This window comes from Psittacula echo (assembly GCF_963264785.1).
Source record: "Psittacula echo genome assembly, chromosome: 2".
Taxonomy (NCBI): domain Eukaryota; kingdom Metazoa; phylum Chordata; class Aves; order Psittaciformes; family Psittacidae; genus Psittacula; species Psittacula echo.
The window spans coordinates 95,895,333-95,913,555 of NC_137737.1; the positions used below are offsets into that span (position 1 = coordinate 95,895,333).

General features: G+C 36.6%; 1 protein-coding gene across 1 annotated transcript in view; it reads left to right on the plus strand.

Annotated features, from left to right (window-relative positions):
• The window catches only part of GABBR2 (gamma-aminobutyric acid type B receptor subunit 2), a gene marked incomplete at both ends in the record, with an annotated part of 455,829 nt that overhangs the window by 325,892 nt on the left and 111,714 nt on the right, over positions 1-18,223 (plus strand). Inside the window, one exon of the mRNA XM_080610768.1 lies at positions 844-966. Coding sequence (XP_080466894.1) covers positions 844-966 — 123 coding nt within the window. The remainder of the gene's footprint in view (positions 1-843; positions 967-18,223) is intronic.

Here is an 18,223-nt window from a genome sequence, read left to right on the forward strand (position 1 = left end):
GACAAAGTTAATTTAACCCTGACATTTGAACATGTATACAACTTTGCAACTGAAATACTGTTCTTGCAGTGTACTTTTCCTGTATTGCTATGTGTATAACAGTAGCAATAATTTGGGATTGCATGCAGCTATGCAAGACTGTAATACATGGTTTGGCTTGTTATTTTTGTTAGCAAGTCTTACTTTCTTTTTTGAATGCAAAATCCATGCAAAATCAAAAACTTTTTAAGTTCCATGTGCATAGAAGTGTCTAACCTTTGTAAAATAAAAAAAAATACATCATCCCTTTCTGCTCCCTGGGTAACAAAGGCAAATGTTAAACATACACACACAAAAAACCTCAAAAATGAACTTATCTTTTAATACCTTGCAAGTTTGTTTTCTACATCCAAGAAAGTTATGAAGAAATGAACACTTTAAATCTTAGTAAAAACTATCTCAACTCCTACTACTCTGAGAAATGTATTGAACACGTTTCCACATTTGCATACATAACCACAGTAGTGGCTCTCTAGAATTGGGTTTTTTTTTTACTTTCCAGGAGTTAATATTAAACTCGGACATCAATATTAATATTTAAGAGTCCTCCCAATTTCTTTTTAGAAATCAGAATGCACTTTAGATACTTCTAATAACCATGAAACAAACAGAAATAATTTGTGTCTTCTTGCATTCATCTTTTGATATTTCTGAAACTTTCCTTCGCTCATTGTTAAAAACCTTTTTGTTAGCAACCTGTGCTTTTCTCCCTATATAGGAATAAAGTTGTACAGGGATCTGTCTATGGCTCATGGGAATCTCCCCCCTTTTTTTTTTTCTTTTTTTTTTTTTCTGTCTCTCCAGATCATTAAAGACCAGAAGCTATTGGTGATAGTTGGAGGGATGCTACTGATTGATCTTTGCATCCTGATTTGCTGGCAGGTTGTGGATCCTTTGAGAAGGACAGTGGAAAAGTATAACATGGAGGTATGTCCTCAAGCCCAACTAATACTTATGGTTGCATATTAGTATCTACAGCTTTCTATAAGACCAAGATAAAGATGCACTAGGTTATATGAAAGCAAGTCAAGCTGCGTATTTGGGGGTGCAAGAGGGGTTCTGTTTTTTAAAAGCAAGTAGAAATGAAATAACTGCAACCAAACGAAGTTGCACCTGCAGTTGAAGGTGCCATATTTCTGCCACTTGTGAGGGATTTTAGGTGAAAGTGTAGTAAACACAGGCGACTCCTGTGCTAAGACTCTCTATTAGAGTCTGCTGCAATAAATAATAGATTATCAGAACCCATTAGCAGATTTCAGTAAGAGCTCATTCAAGATAAGTGCAGAAGAGGTCTCTGCTTAGACTGCATTCTTTGTGGAGATGTTCTGGAATTGCATTACCTACTGCTATATTTATTTTCAGTAATAGCATGTGCATACACACGCTGATTGTTCCTATTTTAATGTCATTCTGTCAGTCCCAGAAAGGTCATGCTAGAGATTTTGATAGGGAAAAGATAATAGCTTAATGCCACACGTACGAGTTTTCCAGCATTCTGGTAGGTTGCTAGAAGTAGAGCTTTATAAACAAACTGACAGAAAGAAACACGGAAGCAACAATGCAGAACTACGGGGAAAAAATCTATTTGTATGCAGATCGGCAGTCTTTGAGAGTTTATTAACTCCAACATGGAAACTGGTGATATCTAAAAACTAGATTATATGAGGACAATCTAGAAGTGTTATTCTACTCTCCAATAGTTGGCAATCAGAAAGTAAAAGAATGGTAGTTTTCTCTTCTGATGTTAATGTCTGAAAGAAAAGATATGCTATTTTATTCCATTATTTTTACTTTGTCTTTATTGTGCAGTGTACCTCTGGAATTTTATTAGGATAAATAAAATTATTTTAATATTTTAATTATATTAAGAGAAATAAATTATTTTAATATAATTTGTAGAAGATATCTTATAATGATGACTTCCAAACCACAAGGGATGCCTCTCAAGAAATCATTTTAGGGTCTGAAAAGATATGTCTCAGTCGTTCCCTAGAGTTTAAACTTTATTTTGGAGAGACTTTCCAGTTGCCATGGTTGTCAATAAAAAATGGAAAATGTAACTGAAATTTGCCATGTGAAACGCTTCTGCTCTATATTTGCAGAGCTTGAAACAGCATCTTGTCAATAGCCTTATTTACTTAACTTTATTCCAGCTGTACTGGAACTGATATTTCAATTGTTAGTGGTGTTAACAGTTTCACTGCTCATATATAACCAAACATATTATGATGAGTAGTAATAAAATCCAATTGAAATAATGTTCATTTTAATACTGTGGGTGAATGAGTTAGAAGGACTTTTACGTTTTTTCCCTGATCAGAGGGAAACCATATCTAAAGATCCTGATACCTGGTCTTGTCCGAATCACTTGAGTGAAATTTCTGTTGACAGTAGCAGTAACTGTGAAGTTAGCAAACCATAAATATCATATATTTGAAAAATGATATTTATTGTAGTTCTTAATGACTGCAGTTTCCATCTGAACTTACCAGTGCATGTTCTTTGGTCGTGTGATGTTTACAACTAAAAACATAGTATGTTTGTTCCACATTTGGTGCTACCTAGACTACAGGGCTTCACACCAGTTGCCTGAACTTTGATTCAGAACTGAAATTCTCTGTGAACTATGTAAGCCCATGCAAACTCACAGTCACTGACTGCACACACAAGAATGTCTAATGATTTGAACACTCAGCATAGAACTGACTTAAACTTGCTGTTTCAGCTCTTAGCTGTAAGTTGTGCAGGATGTTTTTTTAAGCTAATGGATTTAAGGAGGGAAGGTAATAAAAGTATTATGCAAGAAAAGTTGGTCATTAAAATGCTGTAAATATGTTTTTATCTTATATAAGCAGTGAGGTGAAGTGCAGTTTGCTTTCCTAAAGTACGCCTCCTCACATCTCAGAAACTCCTTAGCAAAAGCAAATGACAATTTTATTTGGTTTTTTTATTATCATTGTTATTTTAGTTTGCTTTGTTAAATTTTAGTGAGTTTTGAGTGCATTCTGTAATGGTGAATTCTTTAATTGAGGTTGCCTAAGCAGGTATTATCTTTTGTGTGTTTGAAAAGTGCTTACCACATAGTAAACACTACTGGAGGCAAGTTTCTGTTTTATTTCAGGAACAGTGTGTCATGTATATTCGTGTTTCAGTTGCTTCTATGAAGTAATTTTAAAGGCGTATGTCCTCTCTGTTAAAGTTGATCTAAGTGATAGAGACTAAACTAAATGTAGGCTCCAAAGTTATGAACGCTTTTAGTCATTCTAGCTAATGAACTATTACAGTGCTATTTTAACTACTAATGCTCATCAGCTGCCTATGTGACAGCTCTGCATTTGGCTCCTATTGGGTGGCCTTCTGCTAACTGTGTCTTCATAAACATGTCAATCAAAGTAACCAAGACAAGTAGGCTAAAAACTTATGGTGTCCTTAGTTGTTAGGCATTATCCACAAAATAATTTATTTGCATATAAACACCAGCAAATTATCAAGCACTTTTTAAAAATCCAGACTCTTTTTCCAGAGCTGTCTGTGAAGTCAGCCTACCCAGGAGTTAAAAGCTGAGGATGGACTGTCTACATCTAAAAGTACAAAAGGAAGTGAAGGCACTTGTGGTGACTTTCTGCCCCTGACAGAAGGAAGAAATCAGATGGGATGTTGAGTATGTAAATTTGCAGAGTTGTGTCTGGCATCCTTACCCTAATGTCAGGTATCCTTATGAAAAGTATATCTGTGGTTGCCATAAGAGACCATGTTAAAATTTTTAATGACTGAGCCATAAAGCATTCAGATTCTCCAAACATAACTACGCCAGTTATTTGATATATGATATATAGTCAATAAAATCATTGGATAAAAGCAAACAGCTTACAGATAAAGGCAGGAAATACTTTAAAATTTCTGTAACTGTACACTAATCACCTGCAGAAGAACTGTAAGGTTCCACCTATACACACTTCATAAAGTGTACTGTAGGTTTGATTCTCACGTAGTACAGAAGTATATTCTAACCCAAAATGCATCTCAACTTCAAACAGCAGTGTAAAAAATGGGAATTAATCCAAAAAGTTACCACTGTTCACTTGGTTTACTTCTTAAACCAACTGCAACTGTTTTTCTTTTCCCTAAGGTTTCAGACCAGTGATGAGACCAATCACTTCCTTCTTCCTATGTTGAACTTTAAATTTTCTTTTTCACCTTAATTCACCATTTTTGTCATAATCAGGATGTTCTACAGATATATCAGATCTTGACTAGCTTCCTGCCAGACTAAGTGTCTCCCAGTCATGTGAACTGGAGCGCATTTTCTCCCACCATCCTGCCAACCAGGTTTTTGGCTCGACAGGCCATGAAGAATTCTGATGCTTCTGTGTATGTGGTTGTGGAAGACCTTTGCCCTGGTGGCAAGGCTTTACCACCTTTTTCCAACCATCTGGATTTTGTCCTGGTTTCTTAAGACAGCAATTTTTATGTGCAAGGGTGTTCTGTGTGTTTTTTTCTGCTGCCTGACAAACGTTGTTTGCCAGTTTCAATTAAACCTGACAGATCAGATACAGCTCTTAAGCACCTAGCACTGCTACAGATTTGATGGAAACAGCCAGCTTTGTGGAGAAGAGGTTCCGGTAATGTGCCCCACAAGAAAGGGTCACAGAGTGAGCTTATCCCTCTGTCTAAAGACAAACATCATAAGTTAGCTGTTATGGGGGTCTTCACACTTAATTAGACACAGAGAAACCAGCCAGAAGACAAAAAATACATAGGAAACCAATTTGCTCTAATTTCAGTTGCTGACTGATACACCTATGTTGGAATGAAACCACAGCCTGAAACAGCAAAATCCTTTGCAAGTGGAATCTGTTTCTCCCTGTGAAATAGCTGTATCATAATTCAATTAGGTACTTACTACAGTTCAGTAAGTCTGTGTGTAGACATACAGACATAAATAGTCACACTCATGTCTTGCTCATAATACAATGGTGTAGTAATTCTTTAACTTGAAAGCCTCTGACTGTCTTGTCTGCTTCCAAAACAAATATCTATGACGCAGATTGAATTACTGTGGCCTTGGAAGTAACAGATGATAAAGTTTAATAAATAGGAACTTGTATACTAGGAGAGATGGACTATATTTTTTAATTCTCAAGGAAAAAAAGATCTTGTATTAGTGTTACACTCAACAAGACTAGCACTTTGCAAACTGGATCCCAATATTTATTGTTAAATTTTAAAACGTTTTTATCCAGGGCAGCAACCTTTGTGTTCCTTGATGTCATAGTACCAGTTACTTAGTTATCTCTGTAGTGTGCCCTCTTATGCAATCCTATGATGGCATTACCAATATTTAAAAATAAACATTGTTCTGGTATCTGGAATACCGGTATTTAAGGTTTCACACTGAATTGTCCTGGGATGATGTGAAACATGAAATGGAGAAAAAAACAGAAGAGAGAGTGCCATTTTAGAAGATGCAGAAGGGAAAAGCGAATCAATGAGACATCCTACTTGGGCTTCTAGCATTGATAAAGAAATAAAATGTGGAAACTAAGAATGCCCAACTTTACATGAGGGCATTGCTATAACAAAAAAATCAATATGAAGGAAAGATTGAGTAGGCCATGCTAGTGGCATTTATGTGCACTCTGTTAAAGAAAACTTAGGAGTCAATTCAGATTAGCAAATAATTCATTTCAGTGAGTGAAGCAGAATTCCTATGAATTCCAAAGATATGACTATGCTGTCGGACACATATTACTAACCAACAAGCCAGAATGTCAGCTTTGACTGATATGCTGAGGAAGTCATAGACATTGCAAAAGCAAAAAATGGCTATGTAAATTAGACAAATTTGCTGCTCAGACTTAACTCATTTAAGAGCAGCAACCGCTTTGTAATTCGAAATATCAGAGAACCCACAAAGAGAGAATTACCCTTGACTTCATTCTCAATAGCATACAGAATCTGTTCCAAAGCGTTGGTTTATGAAGGACTTTTCTGTAGCTGCAAATATATCATTCTTAGCTTTGAAAAAGCAACAACCAAAAAAGATCAGTAGAGTGGTACTCAACTTCAAAAAGGGGAACAACATAAAACTGAGGAAACCTCTTAAATAGATGCTAAAGAGGACACTGTAGAGAGTAAAATCTTTGCAGGTGGCCTAGAGAGTATTAAGAATATCAAATTGGAGACACAGAGTAAATGTATGCCACACATCAAGTAAGTCTTGAAAAAGAGGCTCAGCATGAAGAAACAGCAGGAAGATATCCTTCAAAAAAACGAAGTTGTATCCAAATGGGGAAAATAGGAAGGATCTTAAATTCTAGTAAGTTAAATCTAGAACACAATAAAGCAGTCTAAAAAAAAAATCTTGCAAAAGGCAAAAAAAAAGAAAAAAGGATAATAAATCCTTCTCTAAATATTGGTAGCAGGAGGTTTGCCAGAGAATCTTTGGGGACAATATTTGGTCAGAATAGAAGAGCATTACTTGCAGAAAACAATCGTAGACTGATTAAAAGATTACCTTGCTGCTTTGTTCAGCACAATTCTTTGTGGAAGAGCTTGTGGAGATTGCTATGCTAGAAGCCTTCTGATGAACTCACTGAGGAGTAACTGGAGTTGCTGGTAGGAACAGAGAAACTGATCAGAAATGAATCACTGGGAACAGATTATCTTATCCCAGGCTTTCTAAAGCAATCCAGAGGAGTAATAGTCAAACTACTGAGAGCAGTATGCAATCATTAGCTCAGAACTGCTTTGATATCTGAGTGAAAAGTTGCAAATGTCTTGCCATGTTTTTAAGACAGAGTGGAAGCCTCAAACTTGTAAGTTAATGCCTGTAGCAGGCCAACTTATAAAAATTAAAATCAGGAGTGGAATTAAAACTCAAAATGCTACATTAGGGAAGGGTTGACACGGCACTTGTGGAGGAAAAAATTATTCAGAAACTCAGTGAAGTCCTTTGAAGAAGCCAGCAGGCATGTGAACAGAGGCTGACAGGGCCTGCAAAACCTCCAAAAAGGACTCAGCAATTTCTTTCATCAAAGGCTCTCAAGGAAATTAATAGCCATGGAGAAAGAGTGAAGCCCTCAAATGGATATAAAATTCTTTAGAACAAGGAAACAGATTAAAGAAGAAATAAATATTAATTTTCCAAGAAGGAGGCATGTAGCCTGTAGAGTCCTTCAGGACAAGTCCCTGTGCTGAGGTTTGCGCTGTTCAGTGGAAGAAGAAGTGAATCATGAGATGACAATATTTTAGTAGTTATAGTAAGTTGTTTCAAAAAATAAAAATGAGGGTTTATTGTGAAGAATTCTGGAGGGACATTGCAAAACTCAACATAAAGCTAAATGATCTTTCCTGATTGCGGCTGCAGCAGCAAACCTAAAGATTATTATGTCATTTGCTATGCGAAGTCTATTGATATAGAGGAAGATGGGATTTTAGGTTTTGATTTTAAATTCAGCTGGAGGAAACCCATAAATAATACTAGGTAAATTTAGTATGTCTTATATCTCTTTGAATAAAACAGAATAAGCCTGGTTTAAAGCAATTACAGCTGCCTAAGTTTTTTATTCAAATAACTAATGCAGAAAAAAAATCACAGTGTGAGCTGACTCAGCACAACTCTATGAGTGCCCTGAGATATTTGAGCTTATTCACAGTAGATAGATGCAATTTCAACAAGTCTGGAGGAATAAATGTTGTTCCTGGATATCTGAGTGTCTTTTCTGTGAGACTTCTCCTAGTGTAGTACCTGAAGAAATGAACATTTGAGAGATATTATTTGGACTATATGTGAATTCAACTAAATAAGCAATTATAGAAGTTACTTATGGTAGTAATGCCAGTCCACTGATAAGTGAGAGTCGTGTGAATGTGACTGAGATGTGATGTAATGAAAACACAAGAAGGAATTCATAGCTTAGGTGTGAAAGAAAAGGAAGGGTAAAAGTATGTCCAAGGTGAGCATGGTGCAGTACCCAAATTGTCAGGCTAATTAACTAAGATCAGAGGCCACCCAAAAAAAACCTTTTCTTTAAGACAGCTTTTTGTCCTGTGAAATTGATTTGTCTCTACATTTTTAAACAAAAAAATACGTGAAATTGTGGATTCAACTGCACAGATGTAGATCAAGTATCATTTTCATAGAAAACATTACTTAAGTCATAGATTACTTGCAGCTTTGCTTTTCCAGTGTTCTTTCATAATCTTTAATATTGTTTTAATTTTTTTTTATTTTTTTCTTTAATATTCATCTTCAATCATATTGCTGCTGTAAGAACTGAAAATACCCTGGCCTAAAATGACATACAGAGGAGGAAGGATGGGTGTGTTTGGATATACATGATAAATATATGGGAGTAACATAGGTCTGAAATTAGTAAAGATGTCTGGCTCACGTTCATGTGCTTAAGTAGAATTATGCAGATTCCTTGCCGTTTTGAAACAATCAAATCATGTTATTTTCTCTTTCTGCATATATATATATATATGCATAAACAGATGTGTTTAGGGGGTGTTTACATTGTGCTGTTGGGCTATTCAGTCAGCTAACAGCTGGATTAGAAAGAACTTTGTCAAACGTACATTATGAAATGAAGAATATAATTGGCTGAAGTAGTTTCTGGGGTGTTCAGCCTAATGCAGGTCAGAGCTTGTTAGTCAATTTGCTCTCTAAATATCATTACACTCATCTGTTTCCCCTACTATTTTTTAAATAAATTTAATTTCTTTCCTTCCAATTTGTAATATTACAGACTGTGGGAGCCAAATGTCTCCTGAAATCTGTAGCCTGCTTTCAAACCCTGCCATTGTAGCTCACAGCAGGCATCCCCCAGCAGTAGCTGAAACTGAGAACTCTTACTTGCATCTGCTAGGTCCCACCAGTGGCTAGCAGCCTTTCCAGAGAAGAGGAAAATGAATGGCTATTAGAGTCAGCTGTAAACCTTCCACCAGCCCAGAGGATCTAGAGCAGGTCCAAAGAAAGAGTAAATATTAAAGAGCAAAAGCTGGTTTACTTCTCTTTCTTGTTTGACATCAGTTTCCAAGGAAACGGAACAAAACGTGAGAACTGGGAGCCAGCAGCTGGGATTGACTCAGCTGGTGGCTAGTCCTGCTTCTGTTTCTATGGAAACACGTATCAAATTGGCAAAAATAAAGAAGTAGGGCAGGGTCAGTTCCAAAATGGCAGGATGAATGGCTGCTGCTTCAGCTACTTAATAAAATGAGGCTTGCTGGTATTTGTCCCTTTTCAGTAAGCAATTTGAATTTTAGTTCTGCCTCCATTATTCACTTCTCAATAGGCACTACTTTCCAACCTCAGAAACATGGGAACCACTATTGGTGACAAGAGTTGTAATTTGTCTTGCTCAGTGTCTTGGTTACAACGACTGGCACAAATACTTTCAGAGGTGGATCATAGAAATGTGCAGTGCACATGTGAGAGTTCATCTGTCATGCTTAAATTTTCAGCCATGGTTCACAATGAACAGTGACTTCAAACGTATGGTTGTGTATACCTCATAACTGGTTTATGCATTCAGTATCTGAATACTTTTGTTATTCCCATAGATGTCAGTTGTTTCTGATTCTTGCTAAGTTTTCACAGTTCAGTGTAGTTGCTAATTAGGCACTGTGTGAAGAACTTCCTTTTTCAGATTAGGAAATGTTGCTTTACAGTCCTACCGAACATGCGTTATTTTTCTTTTAGGGAAAGGAAGAACCAAGTTTTCCACATCTAGTTTTACAGTACCATTCATTACTATATATCTGAGTGTTTACTATTGAATCTTATTTTCCTCTTCTGTCTTTTATAAGCAGATCTTGTTAAACTCTTTTTCCTATGGCATAGAAGCTTTAAAGTACGGGTTTTAGTTAGGATGGCTAATATTGCACAATGGTTTTATCTATTTTTCATCGTGTTCCTTATATTTAGTGTATTCCTTTTCACTTTTATACACCATTATATGAAATGTTGGACTTTACTGTCGAAGTGATTCCACTTTGACACTTCTATGCTCTAATCAAGACCCCAAGAAAATGTGTAAGTAGTTCCACTGGTTTTAGGTGAAAATGGCTTTATGGTTACTAAAATTGAATTCCCTTTGTCATCATATAGCCTACTCATCTTAGTTACTCTCCTTACAGATCTTTAGACTCAATTAACCTGAACATCTTTGTCTGCATATTTTCATGTTTGTGCTGTTGAGCAACACTGATTTTAGTGTGGAATTATGGTCCTTAGAGATGAAGTGTTACTCTGAAATATGAAAGCATGATACTGTTCTTTTAAATGTATAATTATTGTTACTTGTGCTGCTGTTATGTAGTCACACTTCTGGCATGTTGCTGATGCTCTGAGAACATTTTGCTGTAGCAACTCACTGTTCAGAGGACTCAGCTACCAGAGGTACCCAACAGGACCCATCCTTTCCACTGCATTTGGTAGACTATTGTTCTCCCTTTGGGATTTCAAGGTATAATCCCCAGTCCTAAGAGAAATAGACTATTGGAGGAAAGATAATCAGATGGCAATTATCTAACACCAGTGAAGTCATTACATGTGGATTAAAAGCAGCCATGTACTGCTTTTGGTAACAACACTGCTGAGGTTGCTCTGTATAGTGTGACACTACCAGTGAATCATTCACAACCTAATCATCATTAAAAGCAACAGACATATCATCTATCATTGTGTTACCTGGCTGGTTCAAACAGAAGGCACTGTGACAGTTTTGTTCATTAACTGAGGAAGCTCAGTATATGATAGACCCAGTTGCACTTCTTGACTTTAAACTTCAAATACATAGGGTGCATTCATTCAGTTTTATTCCTCTGAAGCTGAAGCCAAAATTAACATTAATTTTATGCTCCTTTATAAGGCTGCAAACAGCTACAGAGGTGGTGTAGGACAACAGTGATGCTTTTTGGCAGTCAGAAACTGCCTACCAAATAGTAATATACTTGGCTTTAGGATATTCCAGCATTTGTTCAGCAGCGCCACACTTGGAAACACTTAGAAGCTCATCTTCTCACTTGCTTTCCTTGTTCTTTCAAAGGTAAATCTCTGAAGGATCTCTGAACACATTTTTACTTGAAATACATATTAAGTGTCAAGATTTAGAGGCACTATAAACCAGACAGGAACATATTTTGGTTTTTTTGTCACTGAATTGAGTTGCTCTTAATATCAGAAGTAAGAAAGGCAAGAAAACTCCCTCCATCAAAAACCAAAGCCTGATAAAAAACTTCCAGAAAACAGACTCCAGGAACTAATTAATCTGCCTTGTTGCATTCTGTCCTGGGCATTCAGTGTTCAGCACTTTCTAGCCCTGTAACATCTCTCAGTTGTTTTCTGGAACTAAACACCACTGTATAAAGAAAGATATTAATGCTTATGTCAGGAAACAGATGCTGATGTGCAGATGAAATGAAGTATAATGAATTAGTTGAAGAATATGCTGAGGCTGCAATAGAGACCAATAAAATCTTCTATCAGACTTCTCTGAAGGTAGCAAATTCTGCTTTAAAATAGCTATTAAGGATAACAAATTGTCTAATGTAATTAATGTTTCTTTGGGGGAAGAATATTCCCTTGTTCCTTCAAATGTTTAATAGGCTGATACTGAAAAGACACACCCTGGGTATCCTGGTACTCCAAAACTATGCCCTATGCCTTTAGTCATGACCAATCTTATGGAGACGACAAGCCTCAGCTTATAATAAAGTGATTGTAGTCAGTATCATTTATCTGGAACATCTTGAGTTGTGGCCAAGACACTGTACTGAAACGCATTAATGGCAGTGATGGATTAGTCCTGCTGTCATGGGGAGAAACAAGCATCTACTCACCTGCTGCAAGAACTTTATGCCATGCTTGACCACGAAGTAATGCTCCCTCAATCTAAAAGACACACCTTGGCTTAGCACTGAAATCTCCTCAGTGCTGCTCAAACTTAATAGGTACTGATGTACTTTTACTTAGAGGCAAAGTGCCATGCAGAGCACTTCTGTTCCAGCATACACAGGGAGACACTCAATAAACTAGTTAGACAGCATGGGCACACACACAGGCAATAAGCAGATGGCGGAGTGCTGGAAACTTAACCCATGTAAAACAGATTTCATGCTGGTGGAGAGAGGGCCTGAGGAAGAACTTGCATGCACAAAGACATCCTCTTTATGTCTATGCACTACAGGTCATTTCACTTCCGTATTTGGTTCTGGATTTCTCACTGTTGCTAAGCACTCTTACAGAGCAGAATCCGTAAGAAATACTATACCATATTGGTACCTAAACCTGGAAGACTGTCCAACTGTGACAAAGCAATGCGTTCTTAGTTGTTTATATCTTATCATCTGCAAAGAACCAATGCAATATATTTGGACAGGAAAATACAGACATTTAGGGAACTATTTTAAAAACCTGCAAGTACCAGCACAGGATATTTACTGCAAGCGGCTTAGGCCATCCTTTGCTTTGGTTTCCCATAAAGTAGAAAATCAAGACCTTTGGATATCTATATTTTATATATGTAAAGATTGCTTTGCCTTAGAGGGTAAAATTGTTTCTTCTCTGATAAGCATACTCTAAAAATTCAAATGTATATGTCATATGGAAGTGAGAAAAAGCTTTTTTGGTACCTGCCAAACACTAGAATGAACTTTTCTACAAAAAATGCAGATTGTCACAAGTCTCCTGATACTCCTACAAGAGCAAGGACTGTTTCTGAATTAGCTCTTTTCAGCATCAGTATCCAGCAGAATGTGTTTATGCATATGTATTTTTATTTTAAAACATCTCAACGCATATCCTTCTTTCCCTGGAGAAAAGACAAGAAACACATAATAGCTGTTAACCACATTGTTAATGGGGCAAATATGCATTAGCAATTCTTCAGTGATACATGTATTCTTAACAGCTAAAAAACAGGAGGCTTTTTTTGCTTTGTAATGGCTTGAATCACCCTAAAGTCTACTTTCCAGACTTTGTTCCTATACCTTCAGCAGCTGCATCTGTACTCTGGCAAGTGCATGCCTGCCTTCCATGTGTCTCCACCCTCCTGAAATGCTTTCTCCTGGCTATGTCCATGAACTCTCATGCTTATCAAATCTCACCTCATGCTCATTTTTACTGTCACATAATCTGCTGGTCATTGTTAAAATTGACTGTGTGACAGGACAGCAGTTTTAGGTCAGTACCTACACATGAGAAGCTATTACAGACTGGCAATGACCTGACTGCAGGTAGCCATATTTTAGGTACTACTTGGCTGGTGTTGACGTGCTTGTGGACAGTCAACTCAAGGCTTCCCAGTAAGACCTGATTTAATCTTTGTAGTAAGAATTGAATATAAATGTTTACTAACTTAATTATGTGGAAGTGGTGGAGCTAGTTCCTAGTGGAGGTTGGGATGAAGCCTGAGATGAAGATCTTGAAGAACTTGGGAAGATGATAACGGCCAAAGGTAACTGAGAACAGTCAGAGATTTGGAGGGGACAGGGAAGAGCTGGGCCTGCTGCTGTCGCTGTGTGGCAGAGATATGTGGAAAGAGTATCTCATAGAGACCCGCTCCACACAGCTGTAGCTGCCTGGCAGCCCTCCTTGCTCTTCTTTTTTTTGGTGGTAGTCTATCCAGCCAGCACTGTCTCCTCTTTTTATAGGCTACATAGACAGCAAGAGTACTGCACCTCACAGGAGCTGTTCTGTGACCTGTAGCAGCTGCCTACCTAACACCTTATGAAGTCCATGTCTAAGTGAATCCCTGACCAAGGGCAGCCATCTCACAGCTTGCCTAAGTGCTTCTATATATTCCTAGGCATCATTCTAATACCACTCTAACACTAGTCTTCTGAATCTTGGTGCAGTAATAATTTGTTACCTGCAAAGAAGGATCTGGTGTAGAAATTTTGTCCACAGTCTCTTCAGCAGAAAATGCTGACTTCTTTTGTCATTTTTGCTTCTCACCTTAACTCCGGCAATGTCATGGATCCGTTTTTTTTATTTTCACATATATTTAAAGAAATTCCATGTTGTCTTTTAGCTACTTGCTCTTGAAAACCTGTATTAGCCATCCTAATTTTGCTCATATAATTTCTTTTGCAATGCGTAATTTTTTTTACATCAACCTATTATATTATAAGGGACTCCTAGCTATCTCAAATAACATTTTGGATTTAAGTGCCTTAGTATACTAATTTCTATAGTATTGCCATTTTATTCAACAGTTTCTATTCATTCTGAAATATTTTTATTGCTTTCTCATGCAGCATCTGTGACCCAAGTAGGAATTTTAAAGATCAGAGAAACTTTCTCAGCGGTTAATAGTTCCTTTATTACTGTTACTATATCATGTTAGGGTTTACAAGGCTAGAAGACTCATTTTATTGAAATATCCTGCTTGCATTTTAAAATCATTATGCCTGTTTTTTTCAGGAATGAATAAAATATTGTGCAATTCTTACCAGTGTGGAAGAATCTCTTCTGATATGTGCTACTGAATTAGATACTTGAAAAGGCACATATTTGTGGAGGAGGGAAAAAAAAAGCGCTTCTCTGAATATTTAATTTCAGTATGTTGCATATAGATGTACTATTTATGTAGGGTACATATATACATACATATTTAATATCTTCACTGTAGATGTTTCAGTTCTGGTATCTGGTCAGGGATAACTCAGATGGCCATGTGTCCAATTAAAGAATTCCTTTTTTGTTTAGTTTCTACTTTTTCTAAAACTTGATGTACATGTATTTTTCCAAGAGGCACAGGGGAGAGAATTTCCTTTGCTTTCTGGTAGTCTTGAATGTGTATGCTCCTAGCTCATGTGAATTTAAAGAATCTGTTATGGAATGCTATAGAACCTAACCATAATGGAAACAACCCATGATTCTGATTGTGTAGGCAAAAAGCTGGATATCCCATGTGTTACATATTTCTGTGTGCTGGTTACTTCTCTGCTGAAAAGGAATTTTGATCTAACAGCATTGATTAGTCCTCTTATTTTGTGGGACTTTTGCAATGAAAAGTGAAACTGAACACCTAGATCATAAATTTATAGAGCTAATGATAGAAAATAATTTACTGTGAATTTTTCTGTTTGCAATAATGCCATTGAGCTAGCAAGTAATGTTGTGCAGCAGATGAAAGCAAAATGAAATTTTTTTGCTGCCAACATGAAGGTGTTCTTCAGCTTTGTTATATAGGTTGAAGACATATATCCTTAATGTTTTCATTGCAGTTTAATTTCCAATTATGCTGTGAGCAAAGTTTTAAAGCAAGTTTTTTTCATATTCTTCATTTACATATACTAATATAGAAGAAAGCACGGTGGAGACACATTCAATATGGAAATGTATGTATGATGGCAGATCATCAAAAACATTATAAGAAATGGTATTACAAAAGATTTAGGCTGGAGCAAGGTGGAAAAGATCACTGTAGGGGTAGGAGTGTGATAATTTGGATATTTTTCCTATTTTGCTAGTGTTTTGGTTTTGGATTTTCTTTAATAAATTCATAAAATTTAAATTAATCTGAAATGAGAGTCATATCAGAAATTATCGAGGTAATTACTTAAGCTGTTAAAATGATGAACTTTAAGAGGTCATTTTCACAAGTCACTATGACACTGATTTCATAAATTGAAATCCCAAGCAAGATTTCTGTTTTCAACAAAAAATAAATGATAGGTGGGACTGAAAGTAAATAAATGCTGGGTGATGGCAAAAATCTCAATACAGTAGTACATAGTTGTAAGACAATGTCATTATGATGCTCAGTGGCAGAGAGGTTGAAACAGGAGGATCTTAAGGCCCTTTACAACCCTAACCATTCTGTGATCCTATGATTCTGTGACTGGTACACAGGCACTTCAGAGAGATGCTCCATCATGCTGACTTCCCAGAAAAAGTGTGAATGCTTCCCCCACTGTTCTCTTCCCCCCTGTCATCCTGGCATTTGCATGCATACGCTTCACGTGGGCTTCCTTCCATCCTGTTTTGTTGCTTTAAAGATCTTTCTTGTCTGTCTCATTCTGTTTGGTCCTCCGCTGTTGAAGAAAAGATCAGTGAGTTATTGCATGTAACTGGTGAAATTATGAGACACCCGTATTTCTGAAAACTGCTTAGTGCTTCACTGACTTAAAGAAATAGAAGTGTTGTGTGAAAGAAGGCGGGTTTCAGGGTTCAGTACAAATATGTACAATTATTAGACATAAAATCCAATTTCCACTAACTTTGTTAAAAAATTCTTAGTAGTGGTATTTTGTTTAAATCTGTGATCAAAAATGAACTCACAAAGGAACAGGTACGTGCAAGAAATGTTGGGTCAATAAAAAAAATTGAAAACATCTGTTATTAAAGAAGTCTGCAAAAGTACAGCTTGCTTAATTTTGCAGAATTGATGCCAGGTGTATATATGATTGCCATCTCTAAATTTCATGGAAAATTAAAGAACAAGAGGGGAAATGAGGCATTCAAATTGTACGTCAGTGCTGACACATGAGAAAAATAGTTAAAAATTGGTCATGAGTAAAGAGCTGGAAGTGAGATGTTTTTAAGGCACTAAGTTAGTTTAAGATCTTGAATTGTCTTATTTTGTGGGGCTAATAATTTAACAATTGAAATTCAGAGTTTAATAAGTATATGAAGGGGATTATATGATGTGGAGACTGGACCCATCTTTCTGTGTACGAACTGGGCCCAGATTTTTGCAACAACCTCGGGAAAACTGCTTGGATTCCTGTTATTTTCCAGTTAAAGGCTGGCTAGCTTCATCTGGATTTTGTAATATTTTTTCACCCATAAGTGGCTAACACAAGAGACAGAATACCACAGCTATCACTGCATCTCCTTTAAAATGGTTCATTTGCCTCAGGCTTTAGGATTTAGCTGTAATGAAGATGAAAGATTGATGGCTGACTGCTGACCTACTTTGAGGAAATGAAAGAGCAGGTGGCATGCTGCTGACTAGGAAAGTAAAAGGCTGTACTAAATGCAGAGAAATAAAAGCATGGCTGAATAAAGTCTCTTTTAGATCACAGCTATTTTTCAGTAGGCCAACACAGAATAATACACATCTGGGAACCTCAAAACCTCTTTTATATATATGTGCACTTGTAAATATATTTAACCTATTTGAAATAGTTATCTTCATCTTACGTAAGAGGGTTTTTTGAGATACTGTTAGGGCTTTGAATCTATCAAACCATCACAGCATATTGTAGAAACTAATAGGAGAAGTTAAACAATGGCCAAACAATGGCCTACAATGTGACAGACTTGTTTAATCTTTGGTGAAAGAAAGGCATGTTCACCTAAAGTCAGAGTTAAGGTGCTTCCAACTGCATGTCAGAAGTGTTTAAAAGCGGGATACATCCAGTCCTTCAGCAAAGAGCTGACACACTTTAACTACGAGCAGTGTACTCTAATTTGTGTCAGGGATTTCATGCATGAGTCATGAGAAGGGGCTAAAGGAAAACATCTTCAGTTTCTTGTTACCAGTCTTGTATTTGAAACAAACTAGTAACTATATTGGTGAATGAACCTAATGTTGACCAGCAAATATGGCTGTGACTTCTCATGACTATTAAGTTTATGGAAAATGGCATGATTTTTAAACTAATTCCTTTCATTACAAAGCAATTATCTTCCATGTTTTGGAGCAGGTAGAGAAGAAAAGAGTCATTTTGCCTACCTTGATATCTAATGGGAAATGGACTAATGCAATCCAAGAGGCTGAGTTGTAAATCAGCATCCTCCTCTTACATCTTGCATTTCTGCATTTCCAACACCCCGCATTGTTAACAATAGTGTCATGCTGACATCCTGAAGCGAAAGGAAATTTTACAATTTAATTAAGACCCTCTATATTCAGCTTTAGATAGAAACAGGACCCTAGTAAATAATTTAAGACATTCAATTCTCATTCATTTGAAGAAGATTTGAAAGCATGTACCATTTTTAAATCAAGTCTGGCTCTGACTTTCCCTTTAGTAACTTACTATGAAGGTTCAAGAATGTGATAAAAGGCAACTTTGTAGATCTTCAGACTCTTGCTCTTTTACATGGAGAGCTTTTAGTTTAGTCTTTGGGTGTAATTCAAACACGAGAGATACCAAACTATTAGGCTGTCCAGTGTGTGACTATTCCCAAACCTTTCCTTTTTCAAGTCTGGGAATAAAATCT